Raw genomic sequence first — 19712 nt, 5'->3', positions numbered from 1 at the left:
GGGGACAGTGGCCGCGGAGATCCCCGCAGGGTGTGTGTGGAGTGGGGGGGCCTCATCCACCCTCAGCACCCCTATGTCTCCGGGTGCCAGGATCCTGGTCCCAGGGCCTCATGCTCCGCGCTACCCTGGTCAGGTCCCGTGCCTCTGGGCCGCCTCCCCTTCCTCCCCGCGTTGGGTGACGTCACGGGAAGAGCCTCTCAGCACAGCTGTCACTGCTTCCCTCCCACCTCCAGCCCCCACCCCGGGAAGTTCACCCCAATGACAGACTGGATGGCCTCTGGCACGGCCTCTGGCACTCAGTGTGGAGCCTGGTACCCACAATTCTCAAACCATCACCTGGGAGCGCCCCTCTGGGGTCCCCCCATCCTAGCTGTTGCCTTGGAGCCAGAACCTTAAGAGTTAAAAGCGGAGCTGCTGGGCCCTCTGGGTCCACAAAAGCTGCCGGTTCTCAGCTCCAGCTCTGACCCCAAGAGATTCCTAGTTCCAGCCGGGACGGTCAGAGCCTAGAGCCGGTCCATGGTGCCAAGGGCCCTTCTTGGGGTGACCCTCAGGCAGGACCCCCCCCCCCACTATTCTCCAGCGCTTCAGGCAGTGTGAGGCTCTGGCTGAGGAACCCTCTCCCCCTCCCCCCCTCTCCTCTTTCTTCCTAGTCTTGGCAGGGAGCTTGCCCACAAGCACCCCCTCCTGAGGCGGTCCCTGTCCTTCCCCAGGCCCGCTCCTCCTTCCACAGCTCAGAGAGCCTCCCCCTCGGGCTGCAACTGTCACTGCAGTGGAGCTGGGGTGCTAGGGGGACAGGAATTGGGGCAGAACTTGATTTGGGGGACAGGGGAAGTGCATGGGGCAAGGAGAGAACCCCAAGCAGGGCCCAGGAGACCCCACGCCCCCAGCCTGCTTGGCAGGGCGGGCTTGGCCGCTGAGCTGGAAAACGCCAGCTGGAGATTAAGGAAGTTATTAATGTTTGGAAATGAGATCTGGGCTGCGAGGGCACCACGTCACTGCTGCAGAGGGACAGGCGGGCGAGGGAGCCCAGCAACTGTGCGGCCCCCTTCAAGCCCCTTCCGAGGAGCACAGAGACAGCCTGGCAAGGGGCTCCCTGGCTCTGCAGCCCCGGCGGGCGGGGGGGGGGGGGGCTGAGGGGGAGGGGAGGGTGGCAGCAGGTTGAGGGCTTGGGCAGCTCGGAGAAAGAAGTCCGGACAGTGTGGCTTGGACTCTGGGGGAAGTTCCTTAGGCTGGACAGCGGGGGTGGGGGTGGGGTGTTGAGGCCCCGGGGAGGTTCTGCATCTCAGCTGCCCACCTGCTACAAAGCTGTTGTCCTTGAACTCCTGCCCCCAGATGGTGGGGGCAGGGTGAGGCTCTCACTACATACACAGACACAGACACACACTCTCACACACACAGACACATACTACACAGACTCACAATTACACACACTGCAGCGCTTGCCAGGGGAAGCTGGGACGGAGGCAGAGGCGCGCATCTGCTCGATCAGGGATCTGATGAGATTGTCCACATCTCCCCGTGCAGGCTGCACATACACATACACACACACACACACACACTGCACCAATACCCTCAAAGTGGATACACTCGGCACAAAGACCCCCCCCCCCCCCACACACACTCAAGGGCACCGCAGCACCTGCTCACACGCCTTCACCTGCCTTCCATTACGGACAGACAGCCCAACCAGACATGCAGGCTGCAGTGTGCGCTCAGCCACTCCCACAGCCTCGAGGACACGCGTGTACATAGGCACGTGGCCACACCCCACCCTCCACCGCCCCTGGAATTCTGAGATGAAGCAGCCACAGGAGAGCCAGGAACAATGCGGGGCAGCCAGCCTGGCTCCACCTGCGGGGAACAGCCGTCCCGCAGACGCGCGCGCGCGCACACACATGCGCGCACGGGGTGGGGGTGGGGGTGGGGCAGGAAGGAGCTGCCTGAAGCTGTGCATCTCAGGAAGGAGTCACATTCCCAGGTCCTGAGCCTGCGTTTCCTGCAGGAAGCGTGCCCGGCCCCCCGGGGGCGTCTGCGCCTTCTCTTTCGTAGGAGTGTGCCCGCCGCCGCCGCCTCCCGCCTCTGTGGCTGAGCAGGGACCCTTCTAACCTCACCCTGGGCCGCCTCCAGGCCCACCCTCGGGGGTGTCCCCCGCAGTTCCTCCAAGCCCCACGGCGCTTCTGGGCTGGGGCGGCAGGACGGGGAAGGGCTGAGGGTCTCCGGGGGCAGCCCCCCTCCCGGCCGCGGGCCGCGGGCTGCGGGCGGGCGGCTCAGCCCCGCTCCCGCCCCGGGCGCCCTCGGTGATGGATGTCCCTCCGGACCATCTCGTTACTTATTGATGCCCGATCCGCTCGTCAATTCCCCAGCCTCGCCAGAGAGCAAAGGAGCCGCTTGTGCTTGTACAAACCCGGGGAACCTGGATGGATGTGAGGGCGCGGGGGTGGGGCGAAGCTGGCGCAGCCACCTCATTGGCCAGGATGCTCGGCTCGGCCCCGCCCCGGGGGAGGGGGAGGGCGGAGGGGAGGGGGCTCCCATTCTCAGTCCGAGCGTGTGTGGCTGCGGCTCTTTCTGCGGGAGGCGGGGCGCGTGTGCGCGGAGTTGCCCGCGAGACCCGTCTCGCCACGAATGTCCCCAGGTGTGTGGCTCTGGGTGTCCACACGGACCTACGTGGCCAACACCCGGGCCAGCGCAGTGCGCACGTGCGGCGTCAATGTCTATCAGGTGCGCCTGCCTCGGAGGACAGGTGGGCCATCTGCGCGCGCCTTGGAGAGCCTTCAGGAGCCTGCAGTTGTGGGGGGCGGGGTGCAGGGGCCTCACCAGTTTGCGCTGACACCAGTGGCAGAGGCCGCAGAGGAGGATAGTCACGCTAAGGCTGACGGTGATGATGGCCGAGACCAGCAGGACGTCGCGGGTGGGCGCCCCTGGGGAGGGAGGACATGCATAGGTCAGACCCTCATTGGCCAGGGCCAGCCACCCTCCCTCCGCCCCGAGCCCTCAGAACCACCACGCTGCCCGCCCTTCCAGCTGACCCCCACCCTGGGAGCTCTGAGCCCCAAGCTCTGCCCGACAGCCCACCCTGGGGGGCTCTCCGCTCTCCTCATCTGTAAAATGAGGCAGTTGTGCTGGTTGACATCTTTACTGCTCTCTCCCTGCCCCGGCCCTGTGTGAGCCCACAGGCTCCGTACCACCCCCCAGACGTGACACCCTCCAAGGGAGAAGCCAGCGTGCTCCTAGCCCTGCCAGCCCCCACAGGCCTCCAGACCCACGAACACAGCCACTGCTCCCCCAGGCCTTCCCACTCAGCATTCTCCCGCCTGAGCTCTGAGCTCCGCTCCAGCCAAATCTGCCCAAAGGGCTATTGGCTCCTACAATCCCATTGAGGGCATCTGCCCTGTGGGCACGGACAGACTCTTAAGTGTCTGGCCAAGACTCAACAGCCACATGTAGAGTCCAGGAGGAGATCTCCGGAACCCTGTGATCAGCCCTCACCCCCTTAGCCCAGCGTTGCTTGGGCGAAAGCCCACCCAGCCAGGATCTGCACACCCGCCTTCCCCTCCCGAACGCTCGCCCTGGCTTCCATTCCGAGAACTCAGAGGTCCTGCGTGCCGTTCCAGCACGGCCAGGGGTGAACCTGAGGGGCAGGGCGGGGAGGCGGTGAAGGATTAGAAAAGACAGACAAGAGAATAAAGCTGGGGCTAGGTAGGACACTGCCCTCTGATTAGAGAGACAGTGCCACGGCCTGCAAGCCGAGTCTTTATTTTATAGTCAGATCCCAGGAGGCAAAGGAAGGGCGTGGGAAAGATGTTTACAATGTTCTCGCGGGTTTCAGATCTACTCAATCACACGCACCTGATCCAGCTTTGTTTACTTGCTGCACCTCCCGCAGCCCATATCACTCAGCCACGTGGGACCACAGGTTCGGACCATAAGGTCAAGCTCACAACCATAGCCTTTGGCTGTAATTGTGCTGGGACTTGCACGTGGCTTTGCCACGAGAGAACCGTGCCCTCTCATTAGTCCCAGGCTTGAACCTGTGCAAACGCTGTGGCCGCTCTCCACAGGCCTGGACCTCAGGGATGGGAGGCTTCGTGGGCCTGCCCGGGGAGGAAAGTGACAGGTTTCTGCGCAAATGGCGTCTCCTGCTCGCCGTGTAGCTGAGGGCGAGTCACAACCGCCCGTGTGCTCCCCTGCAATGCAGATAAACCTCCTCCCTGCCGTCGCGCAGCGGGTGGCACACACGAGCCCAAACCAGACATCAGGAAGACGAAACTTGATGGGAAATGGTCATGTGAGAGATCAGGTGCGAGCGGCACCGGTCACACGTGCTCTGTGAAGCGGCGTGCACTGGGATGTCCGAGAGTCAAGGAGACGCGACTGTTACAGAGGAGCCAGGGGGCCGTCACTGCGAGTTGAGGACAGCTGTCTGTCTGGTCCTGGTTCCTGAGGTTTTAGCTTCTGGGCTCGCCCTCTTGCTTTGCTGGGGGGCCTCAGAGAGAGGGCCCAGAGGTTGCCCCCAGCTCTCAGGGCCCTCGGGGCTCCCCCATCACCACTCCAGGGCCCTGGGCAGCTGGTTCGCTACCTGCTCTCCCTAGAATCCTGCTTGGGCCCCCTCTCTCCCTCCCCATTTCCGGAGCCTCCCAGCTGTGGGAAAAGGCCGCCCTCGCCTGTCCCCCATCTCTCCACCTGCCAGGCCAACGGAACTTCCTCTCGTCCCGAGTCCACAGCCTCAGCCACCAGACGCCCCTGCAGGCTGCCCACGGTCACCCTCAGGGCCCACAGCTCTCGGGAGCTCTGGCCCCGGCAGCCCAGACCCCAAAGAACCCGGCCTGCCCTTCCCTCCGCGGGCGGGAGAGCACGCTCGCCGAAGTTCTCAGGCCAAATGGGAGGCCTCCATCTTCACCCTCCAGCCTCTGAGGGAGGACGAGGGGGGAGAGTGACGGCCACAGTTCCGCAGGGCACGTCACCAGGCCCGAGACGCAGGGCTGCGGTGAGGAGGTGGGCAGGGCTGCCTTCCGGGAAGAGGGCTGCACTTTGCCCAGCTCCCTCCACGGGAACTGGCCCTGCCTCACCGGAAGGGCCTGGGGGAGGGGGAGAGCAGTGACCCCACACCTGCCTTTGTTGAACTCCCTCCTCAATAAAGTAAATTCCACCTCGGGTTGAGCTTTCTTCAACTACTCTCTGCTGAGAACCTGCCACGGGCACCGGGGACAGGCCAGAATCCGGCGATTACGTCTTCGCCTGTCAGTGCCCCAGAACCGGCGAGCGGCAGGCCGCCAGCCTGGAGCTCCGGACTCCAACACACCCGAGGAAAGACCCAGGTGTGAGGACAGCCGCTGCCTCATTTAAAAAATGATAACTTTATTTAAAAAGAACATATATTCTTCCAAATTTACTTTTCAATGGGAGTTGACAAGCCTCTATTTCTTAACAGCCTTGGCCCAGTGCCTCCACCGCCGTGTCTCCGTTTCCTCCTTCATAAAGATAAAAACGCCGTCCGGTCTGTGGGATCGCTGATAGCGCTCATAGATCAGTATGGTGACCAGGGTTGTTGGTGTTAGTTTTGTCTCGGGTGTGAACAGAGGCTCTGGGGCACACAGATGACGTGACAGCCGGATGAGGGAGCTATCTGGGAAGGCTTCCCGGAGGAGAGGGCCTGTGGTGTGGTCTGGGGGTGGGGGCGAGGTGAGGGTAGCATATTCTGGGCAGAGGGAACAGCAAGAGCAAAGGAGGTCGGTGCCCTCGGCTGTGCCAGAGCCGGCCCTTCCTCGCTCTGATGACAAGCAGGTGTCCTAGATGCTCCATGTGGGGTAACGACGTAGTGCGCACGGCAACGGAAGTCAGCGGTATGGCTATCCCCAGCTTACAAACGGGGAAACGGAGGCACAGAGGGGCCACGCCCCTTGTCCAGGGTCCTTCAGAGAGCAGGTGGTGGAGCCAGGGTGTGAGCCCGCAGCCTGGCTCGGAGCCTATACCCCTGCTCTGTGCGCTTTGGGGAACACTGGGGCTCCCGGGAACCCCTCCGGGGCTGCGGAGGCGGGAGCGGAGGTGAGGCTGTGGCCCCACAAGTCCTCCTCAACCAACGCAGCAGCTCCGATTTCCCCGTTTCCCCGCTTGGGGGGTTGCGGACACCTGACAAAAGGGATGTTGCTAAGGATGGTGAGCCCGTCCCGGGACCAGGGCCCTGGACCCCTGCAGCATGGTGGATGCCATGGTCTTCCAGGCAGTGCCCTCTCCCCGCCAGGCTCCCAGCATCCCTTGCACAGCCCGTGGGGCCCGGGAAACGCTTGCCATTGCAAATTGCACTGAGGCTGTGAGTAAGTGACACGCCGTCCTCGGCCGACGCATGGCGCTGCCATCAGGGGGACCAGCATGTCCACCTGCGAGCCATCCCCAGGGCGTGGAGTCGCAGGGTCTGGGGCTGGACGGGACCTCGGAAGTGATGGGGCCAGCCCATCGGGGCGCACCCCCCCCCCCCGCCCCCGGCGGGGCGGCCACAGGAAGCTGCTTCGCAGGAGACGGGCTCCAGGGATGGGCACTGGGGAGGGCTGCTGCGCCTCGTGCTGGCTGGACCCGCCTCCCCGGAGCCTTCCCTCGTGGCCCCCGGCTCGCCCTCCGGAGCTGCTGGGAGCAAGCCGCCCCCTCTGCCACACGCCGGACCCAAATCCGTGCTGACAGCTCTCATGTGCCCTCCAGCCGTCTCCAGGCAAAGCCGCCCGTGCCCTTCGAAACCTCCCTCCGATGACATGCATGGTTTCAAGTCCCCTTAGCGTCAGCATATTCACATGCGGGGAAAGAAAATATTGCCGCCCTTGCCAGCCTTCTGACAGCGCTGAGTTCCACGACCTATCCCTGGGCAGAGGAGACAACCTGGGTCCCGGGGGGCAGGGGGGGGGGAGGGGGAGACAGACAAGGGCAGACCGAGGGCACCGGGAGAGCCGGGAGGCAGGGGGAGGCAGGAGCGAGGAGGACCAGGCCTCCTGGGTCCCATCCCAGGGGTGTCCTGGAGCGAGGGGCGAGCTCGGGCACATTGCTGCCCCCGAGCCCAGGCCTGTGGCGGGTATGTCAGCTGATCAGAGCTCAGGATTCATGATAATCTAACGGAGACCTGTAGGCTCTGCCAGGTCCCGTGGGCAGGGCCTGTGCTCCTAACCATGCCACTCCCCGAGGAGCTCGCGGGGTCCAGCCTGGGCGCCCCAGGAGGCGGCCCACCTCTGAGGGTGGGCGAGATGCTCACCCACAGTCTTCCCCTCCGCCTGCCCAGCACCACGGACAGAGCCGAGCCCGTAGGCGGTGCTCAATACATGCTTGTTGCCAGGATGAGTGGGGAGGAACCCCAGGCCGCTAGGAGTAATGATGATAATAGAGGCTACCATGTATTAAGCACCTACTGTGTACCAGAGTACAGGGTCCGAGAAGGCAGGGGTCCTGCTCTGTCGTTCCAGGATCCTCGGTGACAGGCTGACGCTCGGTAAACATTGGTTGAACGTTCAATGCCTGTGTATGTTATCACATGTCACCCAAACAAGGCAGGAGAGAAGAGACGGGAGGGGCTGCAGGGACAGGGTTTGAGAACCTCTCTTACACACACACACACACACACACACACACACACACACACACCCCTTTTCCGTTCTTCCCTCATGCCCATCTTTGCCTGACAATTCTTTTTTTAAAAAAAAAAAATATATTGATTTCAGAGAGGAAGGGAGAGGGAGAGAGAGATAGAAACATCAGTGATGAGAGAGAATCATGGATCGGCTGCCTCCTGCACACCCCCCACTGGGGATTGAGCCTGCAACCCGGGCCTGTGCCCTTGACTGGAATTGAACCTGGGGCCCTTCAGTCCGCAGGCCGACACTCTACCCACTGAGCCACACCGGCCAGGGCATTGGCCTGACAATCCCTGGTTTTTCTAGGCCAGAGGAGAAGCACCTCGTCCAGGAGCCTCCGTAACCTCCTCAGTGGGAATGAGCTGCTCCTGCCTCTGGCCCCCCCACACGGTGCCGGCCCTGCGTTCAGGGTGCGGTGACTAAGTGCCCGGGCTCTGGAGCCAGGCTGTCTGGGCTCAGGTTCTCGCTCTTACTCTTCCAAGCCATGGGGCCTGACCTGTGTGTGCATGGTTTCCCGCTCTGTAGGTGGGGGCTCGTCATAGTCCAGGCCTCCTAGGACTATTGTGGGGTTTAAGGGAATTAGCACCCAGAATGCGCTCCGCACCGTGCCTGGTGCGGAGTAAAGAGGCAGTGAGTGCTGGCCACTGTCCCAGCATCGCCACCGCTCCGCGCAGGAGCCGTCTGGGCTCGGGGCTGACACTCGGTGAGCTGAGGGAAATACTGAACTAGATGCACACCCAGTTTTCCCCAAAGGACAGCAGAGGCCGGGGGGGGGGGGGGTCACGTCTTACTCAATTCTGTGCACCCCGCCCCCGCCCAGTCCCTGACTCACGGCGGGCGGGCCGGGGGCTTGAACAAGAGCGTCAGTTGAATGCGTAGGGCAAGGCGAGGGGAGGGCGGAGGCCGCGAGGGCTGGGGGTGGGGTGGCAGCTGGAAGCAGGCTGGGCTGCAGGTGAGCACTGAAGACCGGACCCGTCCCTTGCCAGGGATCTGCCCTCACTCCCAATTTTTTCATCTCCTCAGCAAGCCATGATTTATGGATGAACAGAATCAAACAGGGCCGCTGGCTGCTGGGATGCCCCGGGGAGCTGTGGTGAGGGAATGGACTTCTGAGGGCAAGCTCACCAGGGGGAGTGGGCAGGGAGCCAGAGGAGCAGGCACACATACACAGGCCACAGACACAGACACCATGGCTCTCTCACACACGCGCGCACACACACGCACATACATGCGCCACGGAGACTCACCCTTGGCACAGACACCCATGCACGCACACATACATACACGAGCCACAGAGACTCCTTGCACAGACATCCATGTTCACTCACACATACACATACATGGACACCCATGCGCACATGCACACACACACACACACACACACACACACATGAGCCACGGAGACTCCTTGCAGATACCCATGCTCAGACTCACACACATACACATGCATGGACACCCATGTGTGCGCACACACACACACAAGCCACAGAGACTCACTCCTTGCACGAACACCCATGCTTACCTTCACCCCCCCCCATGCATGGTCATACATGGTCATAGCCATGAGCAGATGCCCCGCCCACTCTGCCATCCACGGGGTCTCGGTATTCATGCACTTCCTCTAGCCTGGAATTTTCTCCCTGTGCCCCGCATTTGTCTACTCAGATTCTGTCTGTCCTTCGGAGGCAGAGCAGTGGGAGGGAAACCAGGCGTGGAGGCAGACAACCTGGGCTCAAGTCCCACCCCTGGCCCTGGCCAGTGACCCTGGGAGGGCCCATGCTGGGCCCAAGTGCTTCCCCTTTAAATGAGGATAATAGCCCCTGGCCTCCCCTGCTGGGGTCCTGTCAGGATCACAGAACACTTCACATTAACCGAGCGCACGCCTTTTGTGCCAGGAAGTTCAGCTGCACCATTCTGTGTGATCGCCACGACCTTGTACCACACACACACACACACACACACACACACACACACACACCCCTCTTCCTAGTCCACAGAGGAAGGAATGGGCATGGGGAATTAAGGCAACTCGAGCCGGTCCCTTCCCAGCGACAGCGGCTTCCTCTGAGCTGAAGGATGTGATAAGATTCTGTAATATGCTACACGGCACAACCTAGCCACACCCCACCGTTCCCCTGCCTTCCGGAAGGCCGACGTCTCTTACACCTGAGGCTTTGCACAAACTGTTCTCTAGGCCTGGAATGCCCCTCCTTCTATTCTCCACCCTCAGGATCCCCAGACAGAGATGGCCTTCATCCCCTCCCACATTTCCTCCTGCTTCCCCTGTTCCTACGGCAATTCTTCTTTGGGTTAATAATGAGCACTTTCTATGTCTTTCCCCCACTGGGAGCACCGGGAGGGCTGAGACCACACATCACTCATCTCTGTAGCCCAGGGTCTGGTACGCAGGAGGGGCTGGATAGACAAGTGCTGAACAAAAGCCTGAAGCCATTCAAGGCCGCAGGGAAGCCCACCTCTTCCAGGATGCCCTCCCTGATGACATGCACTCACAGCCGTCCCTTTCCTCTCCAAACTGGAATTAACTGCCCCTCTGTCCACCTCCCTCTTCTTGGGAATAGTCTTGTTCCCCAAGCAGGGCCACTAGGGCAACATCCTGTCTCCCCATTGCTTGGGGTCTCCCCTCGCCCTCCAACGAGGACACAATGCAGGGAAGCTGCTGGATGTGCTGGAAACCTGTGCACATGGGCGCTTGCCCCGGAGCTAATTTGCTCTTGTACTCTCCGTGCACACGCCCTCTCTCCAGCCTTTCCAAAGCTGTTGCACCGCCACCCCCTCCCAGCCTAGACTGCTCCCCTCCTCTGCACCCCATATCCCAGGCCCGTGCCCTCCTTCCCGAGCGGCTGTACTCACAGTGACTAACGCACACTCAGCACCGAGTCACGCTCGCAGCCCCCAGCGCCCCTCTGAGGGGAAACACTCCTCTGCTCATTTGACAAAGAAGCCAACGGAGGCTCAGAAGGGCTCTCTGCCCAAGAGCACACGGCGGGGAGAGCTAAGGCCAGGGTTGGACTTGGCGTCTCTGGACCCCAAACCCTGCGGCTCTCACTCCGGCCCACCCACTGGGAGCTGAGCCTTGACACAAGTCGTTCGAAGGAGCAGGAAGAGAAGAAAGACACGGAGTGAACACAGGATCAAAGAGCAGCCAAAAAACTGACCAGAGAGCCATGCCCGTTACCCCGAGCATTTCAGAGGTCCCCCGCTCCCTCACACACCTTTCCCGGCTCCTCCCTCCCTCCAGACCTCAGGCCAGACCTTGGCCTCAGTCTACCCACAGGTCTCAGAACAGTCCGGGGGTTGAGTGCCTGAGGCTGGCCAGAGTGTGAGCAGAAGAGAAGGGTGGGGTGCCCAGGGCCCTGTCTCTGCTGTGCTGACTGGGGTGCAACTACTATCCCGGAGAGAAAGCAGAGTGATGTTGGAGGTGGTTGGGGCTACATCTGCCAGAGGGTTCCCCTCCTGACCCGCCTGCTCCCACCGGATTCTGCACGGGGACATATTATGCCTCAGGGACCCCCCTCCCTCATCCTTTGCCGGATGACGTCCGGTGGGAAGCAGTGAAAGCTGGAGTCCCAGGTCTCCCTACGAGGCATCCCGTCCCGTGCACGTGAGCAGCTGGGAGTGGGAAAAGGTGGGAGGCGAGTTACAGGTGCAGAGCCTGCAGCCCGGGACTAGTTGGGCATGAGAAGGGGGGGGTATGTTTGATGCTTAGCCCACCTCCCTCCCTCCTACCGACCCAACATACAGAACAGCCAGAAAAAGGCATAGTTGGGAGACAGCAACAGAAAAACCAATGAGCTAAACTCTGAACCCAGACAGCCAGGCAAAGCGCCAGGCCTCCCGTCGTGATGAATGCCCTGCCTTCTCTCCGCACTGAAACTCCCCGCGCTCGAGGCCACCCACCTTGGGGACGGGGGCAGCTCCTGTCTTGCTCCAGGAAAAAAGAAAATGAGATGGGCGGGCAGAAGGGAAAAGGAAAAGAAGGGAACGAGCCAGGCTCTCATTTCCCGGGGAAGCTGGGCCTTGGCCCCACTCCCATGCCCTCCCGACAGGCTCTCTCCGTGTCCTTCAGAAAGCCGGCGCCACCCACAACCCCTCCGGCCTCTCCAGGGTGGGAGGGAGGCTGGAAACCGAGGAGGCCCTCGGGGAATTGTTTGGGAAAGTTAAAAGTAGCTGAAAATAGGGGCTTAGAGCGAGCGAGCCTCTTCAACCTTGACTGTAATAAAAACAGATAATGCGTGAGCGAGCGAGGGAGAGAAGGCTGGCAGGGGCTGCCGAGGCCGGCGGGATGCGGGCGGTTTAGAATTCAGAGGAGATGCTAAATGAGTAAAGAGCGAATGAAGGATGACCCGGATGGGCCAGGAGCTGTTCCAGCAAGACACCGGCCGGGGGCATGTCGGGGTCCACGAGCCCTCTGACTCCTCACCAGGGAGCGAGGCCGGGCGAGCTCCCCGGGCCGCGTCCACCCCTCTCCGCCTCTGCTCTCCCCCCCAGCAGACAGCACGGCCTTGGTAACAGTGGCTCCCAGCTGTTCCGTGCAGAGCAGTTCACAACGTGCTCCAGAGTCCACGGAGGGGTCCACCGATGGGGGTGTCTTCTACCTGGTGACCCCCTTCCCGCATCACAGCCCCTCCCACCTCCCACAATTCGAGGCTTAGGGAAGGCTTCGGTCTCTAGCCTCAAAAGAGGGGTAGAGGGAGCCCTAGCCGGTGTGGCTCAGTGGATAGAGCATCGGCCTTCGGACTGAAGGGTCCCAAGTTCGATTCCGGTCACCAGTAGGGGGCGTGCAGGCGGCAGCCAACCAGTGATCCTCTCTCATCATTGATGTTTCTATCTCTCTCTCCCTCTCCCTTCCTCTCTGAAATCAAATACAAATATTAAAAAAAAAAAGAGGGGGAGGGGGAGATAAACCATCTGCAGACCTCAGGAAGCTACCGAGTCCGGAAGTCATCAGGGTCAAAGCCACTCAGGACGAGCAGGGAGCCGAGGGAAGGAGGGGCTCCGCTGGAGGGCCTCTCCGCCGGAGTGTGCAGCGGGGGCAGGACCAGGGGCATGTGATGATTAAGTACAGGCCTTGACCACTCGTTACTCCTATGAATAATACATCGTTGTGCCTCGGCCTAAATCAGCATCGTATTGTTATGAATAATACACGGCTGCAAAGAAGCCGGAGTGGGAACGGTGCGCAGTATTTTATTCGAGGATCTCGGAGCACTTAAGAGCTCCTCGTGCTGATGCCTCGATTTTACCCCCCCCCCCCAGGTCACAGGCTCCCCTACGGGCCCCGACACCCTCCCGCCTGCGGCTCACAGCCATGAAAGCCACGGGGGCGAGGGATCGTCCACCCTGAGGTCCAGACTCTTGACCTGTGGTTTTGATGACCTGGGGGCAGAGATACACTTAATCTGTGTCCGCGTGAGAGCTCTCAGGGGCAGGTCCCAGAGGTGTGTAGGAAGGAGGTGGCGGGGTGGGGGGGGGGCGGTAACGGGTGGGAATTCAGTTGTGGGCGTGGTGGAAAGAGACTGCTGGGATCTGAGTCCAGTCCGGCCACTCACTGTGTCACGGTGGCTGTGTGACCTTAGCCACGAGCTCACTTCTCTGGTCCTAAGTCGCCTTGTTAGGATATAGGGCAGCTGAGATTCCCCGTCAGAGGCGCCATTCTCCTTATTCAGGGATAGCAGCAGCCCATGGTCAGCACAGAGCCCCTGAGCACGCGCCCCGAGACCTGTCCGCGGTCCTGACTCCGCCGCAGCCCGCTGCCTCTGTCCTTGGTGCTGAAGCAGGACGCGGCCCTGGGTCGGAGCCCTCCGCCGGGCCACCGTTCGCATTGCCCCTGGCGAGTGGGGTCTAACCCGCCGGAAACCCTTTTTGGGGCTGCAGCACAGGGGCCCCACCTTCCACTGTCAGTTCCTCCCAGATCAGCCTTAAGCTGAAGCCCCGCCGAGCCACCAACGGACCTAGGAGCTCCCTTTCCCCCAGGGAGGTCCCCAGTCAGCAGCCCAGCTTGAGACACCAAGAGCCTCCCCACCCCTGGAAATGCCACACCCCATTCCCTCCCGGGAGCCCGCGGCGCCGCCCCCTGGAGGCTGGCGCGGGTACTGCGCTCGGAGCAGGCGCACAGACGGTGGTGCTGGGCGAAGGGGGAAGGAGTGGCAGCCTGTCCCGCCCCCGCCGCCCCCTCACCCCTCCCGGGGCAATCTGGCGCCTGGCACCCGTGCTCCTTGGCTGTCTGGCTGTGTCTGGTGGCCTTGGGGTGCGATGCTCCCCAGTTCACAGCAAAGACAACTGGACCAGGTGATACTTTCTGCTCCCTCCTCCAAGGTTCGCGGGGTAGACCTCTTTAAATCCGACCTTTCCTCCCACGGTAGGGCCAGTCCTACCAAGATGAGCACCAAGGCCTGTTCCTTCCCCGAGGGCAGAGGCGCCCAACCTCACATCCACCCAAATAACGAGCTCGCCCTCAGCCCCTCCCTAGGAATAAGTGGGGGTGAGAGGAGGCCACAGCTGCAGCCCAGTCCTGACCCCCCGACCCCACAGGTGGGGGCTCTTTGCGAAGCAAATCTGCTTGGTGTTTATAGAGGACTGCTTCATATTGGCCTCACGGGGTGTAAAAATCCCCCTCCTCCTTAAAAAAAAAAAAAAAAGGCAAAAGACAAATAACCACCTGAAGACAACACTCAAAATCACAGCTTCCCTGGAGCCAGGCAGGGAGTAAGGCTAATAGCCTTTAATTACAGTAGGTACTACAGCCAATGCCACGAGCCGCACTCACTCCAGGCCGAGCACGACGGGAAGAGCTCTGCCCACATTATCGCTTCGGCCTTACAACCCCCCTGGTGGGAAACATCATGATCAGCAGCATCCTACAGACGACGGAAGTAGGGTTCCGACAGGTGAGGGGACCACGCAGGGTGGGCCAGCCGGTGCGTGTGGGGCCTGGCACGGGGACCACACCTGTCTGCCTTCCTCAGCTGGGCCCACCTGTTCGGGAAGGCTCGCTGACCCTCGGGTGTATCCAGGGCCACCCCCCCACCATCCTCCCATCCCAGAGATGGAGAGCCACGCGGGGGAGACAGCGACACCGCGGTCCCGCAGCTCTTCACGGCCCGCAGAGGGCTTTTACAGCCTCCGTCCAAAGCCTCCCTCATGGTGCTTGAGGGCCTCGTGTGAGTTTACAGGAGAGAAAACTAAGGCTCAAGGAAATGAGTGGCTTGCCCCGTCCCACGGTGGGTCGTGAAGCCGAGCCTCCGATGAAGACGGTGGGACTCCCAGCCCAGTGCTATCCGCCCTCCTCCCCAAGGCTGGGGTCCAGGGAGGGGGGGTCCAATGGGCCTTCATGTCCTGAGGGGCTTCCTAAGGCCATGACCTGGGCCACCTCCCTCCTCCTGCTCCCTAGGGCTGTCAGTTGGCTCAGCTCTGACTTGAAGTCTCGGTTTCTCATTCTAAATGAATTTTTTTTTTCCCAGGCAATTACTTCCTGCTAATTAGGAGGCAAGGCTGCCAGTCCCTGGGCCCTGGGCTGACCCCTTTTCTCAACTCACAGGGGTGGGGGCGGCTGCTGAGGTACAGGGTAGCAGCAACAGCCACAGACACTGCCTGGCTTGGCCCCATCTGCTGAAGGAGGCCAGGAAACCTTGGAGGGTGGGTGAGGGGGCCTGGCCGAGGTGTAGGGAGCGAGGGCCAAGGAACTGGAAGGAGGGAAGCGGGCTGCTGGGGAGGGAGGGGATCTGAAGGGGGAGAGGCAGGGGACAGGAAGCTGGAAGGAGCTTAGACATGCATGCAGGGTAAGAGGAGGCCTAGGCTCGAGCCGGCGAAGCCAGGAAGATCCAGAGAAATGGGGAGCGTGTCCTGTTGTAGAAAGGAGGGACCTCAGGAAGCAGAGACAAAGGCGGGCTCTCCCCTCTGCAGAGGGAGAGGAAGGAAGAAAGCACCCTGGAAAATGGTGGAGATGCAGGAATTGGAAGAGGCAGGGGGGCAGGGGGAGACTGGGAGACTCCAGGAAGGGGAAGGAGAGAGGAAGGGCAGCGAGGAAGGAGGAACTGCTGGAGGAAAGCCCTGGAGAGCCGGGAGGAGAGCCGGGGGGAGAGCCGGGAGGACGGTGGCGTGGCAGCTCCCAGGGCCCCAGGAAAGGCTCTCTCTCTGTCACTGTCCTTGAGCCGCCCCCAATGTCAGGGCCCAGCCAGTTGGGCCTGCCTGCCCTCCCACGCACCCACAGGTACCGGCAGGCATATGGCAGGCCACCAGCCAGCTTGGGCCCGCGTGCTCCTCTCACCCGGGGCAGCCGGCCCACCTCCTTCTTGCCAACCTGCCACCCCCTCTCGGGGGCTGAGCCAGGGACCCTCCTGGGTCACACGGCTACGGGGCCACGCTGCCCCAGGACGGGGGGGGTCCTGCCTTCCCACTTCACAGAGGGAGGATCAGGGCCCCGAGATGAGATGGTGCTTGTCCAAGGTCGTGGAGCAAGCACGTGAGGAGGCCAGGTCCAGAGGGCTCCGGGGCTAAGTCCCAATGGCGGGCCGCGTTCCCTCCTGGGCAGAAGCGATAACGGGAGACAAACACAGGTCCCGGTTGCCAGGAAGGCAGTCCCGGATCCGCTTAGGCCTGGGCGGCGGGTGGAGGGGAGTGAGGCCAGCAGGGGCCGGAGGGAAGCACAGGGAGTCACCCCGGACGGAGCACTCAGGGGGAGGGATCCACGTGGGTTAGCGGACATTATGGAGCATTTACCACGCCCCGTGCTCCAGCCCCGTACACGCTACACGCAGGACCTAGTTTACCCCCCACAACAGCCCTAGGAAGCACGGATTCCTCTCATTCATTAGCGGGAGGCAGCCCAGACGCAGGAGGGGTGACTACGTGGCCAAGCCCACAGGCGGAGCAGTGCCACCGTTCTGCCAGGTGGCTGGCCACTGCCCCCGGGATGCCAACATCCTGGCATCATCGAATGATGCTCAGGCCGCTGCGTTCCCAAGCCCCAGCCCAGGCCTGGGCAGAATCCAGGCCCCAGACGCCAAGGGGGTTACAATCCTGCGTTGTGGGGGCTTCCGGTGGCCTAACGGGGGCAGTATCCCGAGGCCCCCGACTTGAACAAGCTCTGTCTTAGGTGCCGGAGTCGGGGGTCTGGTCCTGGCCCTGCCACTAACGTGCTGCGTGACCTTGGGCAGGCCTTCTGCCCTCTTGAACTTGGTGCGGCCGCCTGTGCCATCAGAGGGGAGGACCAGAGACGAGGAGCGGGTACACACGTGGTGCTAGCTAGCTCTGTGCCGGGCCCGGTTCTAGGCAGCTTACAGACAAGCCTCCCCGCCGCCCTCCGAGGCAGGTGCCGTCACCCTCCAGGCTACAGACGGGGACACGCGTCCACGAAAGGTAACTGACGTGCCCAGGGTCACACGGCTGCCCAACAGGAGGCAGCGCTGAGGCCTGAGCCCCATCCCTTCTGATCCAGAGCCCCTGCTCTGCTGACCCCCCACCGCTCTCCCTAGTGACTCGCAGCCCCTGCCCGGTGCCCCACGGGGGCCTGCCTATGCCCTCTGCACAGGCACACCTGCCATCAGGTTTCCACACGAGAAGCACACACTCCGTCATGTGTCTGCATGACATGGCGTGTGCTTGCTTCCACACCTGCTCCCATGCTTTCACGCAGTTGCTGCCTGGAGTAGCCATGCTCGCTCAGACATTTCCACAAGCACCCCAGCACCAAGAAGAGGGCAGCCCCGGCAGGTCGGCACGCACACACGCACGCACGCGTGCCCCCCATTCTGGGCACGGGCTGACTTGTGGGGGCCGGGCCACGCCTCAGCACCCAGCCACCTGGCAGTGACATGGATCACCACACCCCTTCTCTTCTGCCCCCCTCTAGCGCCTGGTGACTCACACGTCACATCACGCACCTGCCGGCTCCCCCATCCACGCTGCCTTCCTCACACCTCGACCCTCACAGCAGTGGCACCTTCTCCAGGAAGGAAGCGGGCACACGCCCAGCTCCCACGGCCGAAGATGCCAGCCGAGCCAGGGGTGGAGAGGCAGAGAGGCCCTGACCGGAGGCTCTGGGGACCCTGGAGTCCACGGTACCTGCCTGAGACTAAGCCCTCCCTCCGGTCTGCGTGCCGGAGCTGAGTCCTCGAGACCCTAGAGATGGTCCCCCGTTATCATTGCCAGCTCTGGGGCCAGAGGGGGGACCCAGGGACCTCTGCCCATCCCTCCCAAGAAGGCTGTGGCCACGTTACCATTGCACCCCCACCACCCCATCCCTGGTCCCTGCTCTCTCCTCCCCCTGCCCAGGCATCTTGGAGTTCTGGGTATTTTTAGGCCTCAGCTGACAGGCTGTGAAATCGCTCCCTTCGCACCTCCCCAGCGAGGCGGGGGCTGGAGAGGGAGGAATGGGGTTGGGGGGCACACAGCCAATGCATCAGGCTCCTCCGGGGCTGGCAGGTGCCAAGCAGGGGTGAGGGGTGCCTCCCATGAGCGAGAGCATCCTTCCGTGGTGCCTGCGGGAGGGAGAGGAGACAGGGTGGGATGGAGGCGCCCCTGTTCCGGGGACCTGGGAGCACAGGTTTTAGGGGACATCTTGAGCACTGGAGGAGGCACCGGGACACCCTCGGAGTCCGGCTTGCAGCCACTCCCAGCTCCCCGCACTCCCTCCCAGCGATGAGCCGAGAGACAGGCTGGCTTGGGTCCCAGTGGGATAAGGGAGGCACCAGGCCGCACAGGCCAGTGGTTACTGGGAATCTCGCCTGTGTGCTGAGTGACTGGGAAGACACTCGGCCTCTGGCCTCGGTTTCCCCCTCTGTACAACAGGGCTAGCGACACCCCCTCCCAGGACGGCTGTGAGGCTGAGATGCAGGGGGGAGCGCTGTGGACTGAGGACCCAGCAGGCACTGCCAGGAGGTCCTCCCTGCCACTTCCCGTGACCTGCACAGCCCGCACCTCTCCTCCTTCCTGGGAAGGGGCCCAGAGTTCATCCTGGCATCAGGCCCCTGGTGCTCCTCGACCCTCTCCCCGAGGGGAGCAAAGCCCCAGCTGAGGAGGGTCGCCCTGGAGGCCAGCCCTGCCTTCCTGCTCCCTGCTGCGGGGGACACAACGCACTCTCCATGCACGTGGACCCCAATACCCCGAGGCTGCCGGCGCCTCGGTGTGAGGGAGGGGCTTCCCCAGGGCCGACCCTAAGGAAGTGAGAAGACAGACCCAGGCCCTGCTGGGAATGGGCCCCTGCGCCAGGGGCCATGGGCACAGAGAGGGGGGTGGCCGCCTAGTTGCCATGGAAACAGGTTGGCGGTTGGCTCTGGTGGGGTCTGGCAGCTGGAGTAGGAGCGGTCCTGATGCCCAGGCTGAGGGGTGGGGTGCAGATGCAACCTCAGGAGCGTGACCTGGGCCCCGGGCCTGCCCATGCGGCTCTCCATCCCTCTCGGGGGTCCATCCAGGCCCATCTGTCCCAGGCTGGGCCCCTGGCCGCCCCTGACCCACCACCAGCTTTGGGAGGGCAGGGCCCCGTCCGGTGGCTGCTGCAGACCTCCTGGTGTGGGTGCCGGGCTCCGCCCTGCGCAGGGGAGAGGCCCTCCGCGCTGCCGGGCACTAAGGTTCTTTACGGGGATCTGCGTGAGAGCCGTCCATGGTTCCCCATGGCTCTGTTTTAAAGATTCCGTTTTTCTGTTTCAGAACAACAGGACCTCCGGAATCTGACCCACCCCACCTTTCCCAAGCCCGGACTCCTACCCCCACCCCAAGGACCGCCCTTCCAGCCACGCCCGCTCACTCGCTGCCGCCTCAACAGGCCAGGACTGGCCACACCTCTGACCTCGGCATGTGTGGTCCCCTCCACACCCAAAGCCTCGCCCCTGCTCGCTCACATGGCAAGCGCTTCCACTTCCTTCAAGACCCACGGCTCTGGCCCAAAGCTCACACTTGGGTTTGGAATCTCAAACTGACTTTTTTTTTTTTTAAGATTTTTAAATTGATTTTTAGAGAGAGAGGAAGGGAGAGTGAGAGCGAGAGACATCAATATGAGAGCAAAACATCAATCAGCTGCCTTGTGCACACCCCCCACCGGGGATCGAGCCTGCAACCTGCGCTTGTGCCCTGACTGGGAATCGAACC

At 62.4% G+C, this 19712-nt stretch overlaps 1 protein-coding gene across 1 annotated transcript in view; it reads right to left on the bottom strand.

The window, feature by feature from the left end:
• The window catches only part of SYT7 (synaptotagmin 7), a 62546-nt gene that overhangs the window by 27638 nt on the left and 15196 nt on the right, over nt 1–19712 (bottom strand). The window contains exon 4 of the mRNA XM_054725719.1: nt 2815–2949. Coding sequence (XP_054581694.1) covers nt 2815–2949 — 135 coding nt within the window. The remainder of the gene's footprint in view (nt 1–2814; nt 2950–19712) is intronic.

The sequence above is a fragment of the Eptesicus fuscus genome, chromosome 13 (genome assembly GCF_027574615.1).
Source record: "Eptesicus fuscus isolate TK198812 chromosome 13, DD_ASM_mEF_20220401, whole genome shotgun sequence".
Taxonomy (NCBI): Eukaryota; Metazoa; Chordata; class Mammalia; order Chiroptera; family Vespertilionidae; genus Eptesicus; species Eptesicus fuscus.
Note: the sequence above shows the minus strand (reverse complement) of the source record. Positions and strands in the feature narration are given on the sequence as shown.